Genomic DNA, 379 nt, shown 5'->3' with positions numbered 1-379 from the left:
CCCCCCCTTTTCTGCCCTTGCAGCCCCCCTGGTCCCTTCTGCCCCCAGCCTGTCCCCACGGGCTACCCCACGGCTGAGAGCAACATCGACATGATGGTCTCCAACAACCTCGGGTCTTCCTTCCCCAGGTAGGAGCAGTGCCGGGTCAGGGTGGGGGTCAGGGTGGGGGTCAGGGTGGGCCCCCCACCCACCCACAGCCCGGTGGTGTTTCCCCCACCCTCTCATTGCTCCTGCTCCTCCCCACAGCACCTCCCCGATGTCCCTGGTGATGGACCCCGCGCTGCCCCACTGCCAAGACCTTGCCTTCAGGAACCCCCTGTAAGACCTGGCATGTGTCCAGAGTTGGGGGGGGGGGACACCCTGACCTGCCCCCCCCCCC

The 379-nt window shown here is 67.8% G+C and overlaps 1 protein-coding gene across 1 annotated transcript in view; it reads left to right on the top strand.

Moving 5' to 3' along the window:
• STAT6 (signal transducer and activator of transcription 6, interleukin-4 induced) overlaps nucleotides 1-378 on the top strand; it is a 24,926-nt gene extending 24,548 nt beyond the window's left edge. The window contains exons 19-20 of the mRNA XM_014959376.1: nucleotides 24-128; nucleotides 247-378. Coding sequence (XP_014814862.1) covers nucleotides 24-128; nucleotides 247-322 — 181 coding nt within the window. The 3' untranslated portion in view covers nucleotides 323-378. The remainder of the gene's footprint in view (nucleotides 1-23; nucleotides 129-246) is intronic.
• The last annotated feature ends 1 nt before the right edge of the window (nucleotide 379 follows it).

This window comes from Calidris pugnax, unplaced genomic scaffold (genome assembly GCF_001431845.1).
Source record: "Calidris pugnax isolate Ruff unplaced genomic scaffold, ASM143184v1 scaffold421, whole genome shotgun sequence".
Lineage (NCBI taxonomy): Eukaryota > Metazoa > Chordata > Aves > Charadriiformes > Scolopacidae > Calidris > Calidris pugnax.
This window is presented reverse-complemented; position numbering and strand designations above follow the sequence as displayed.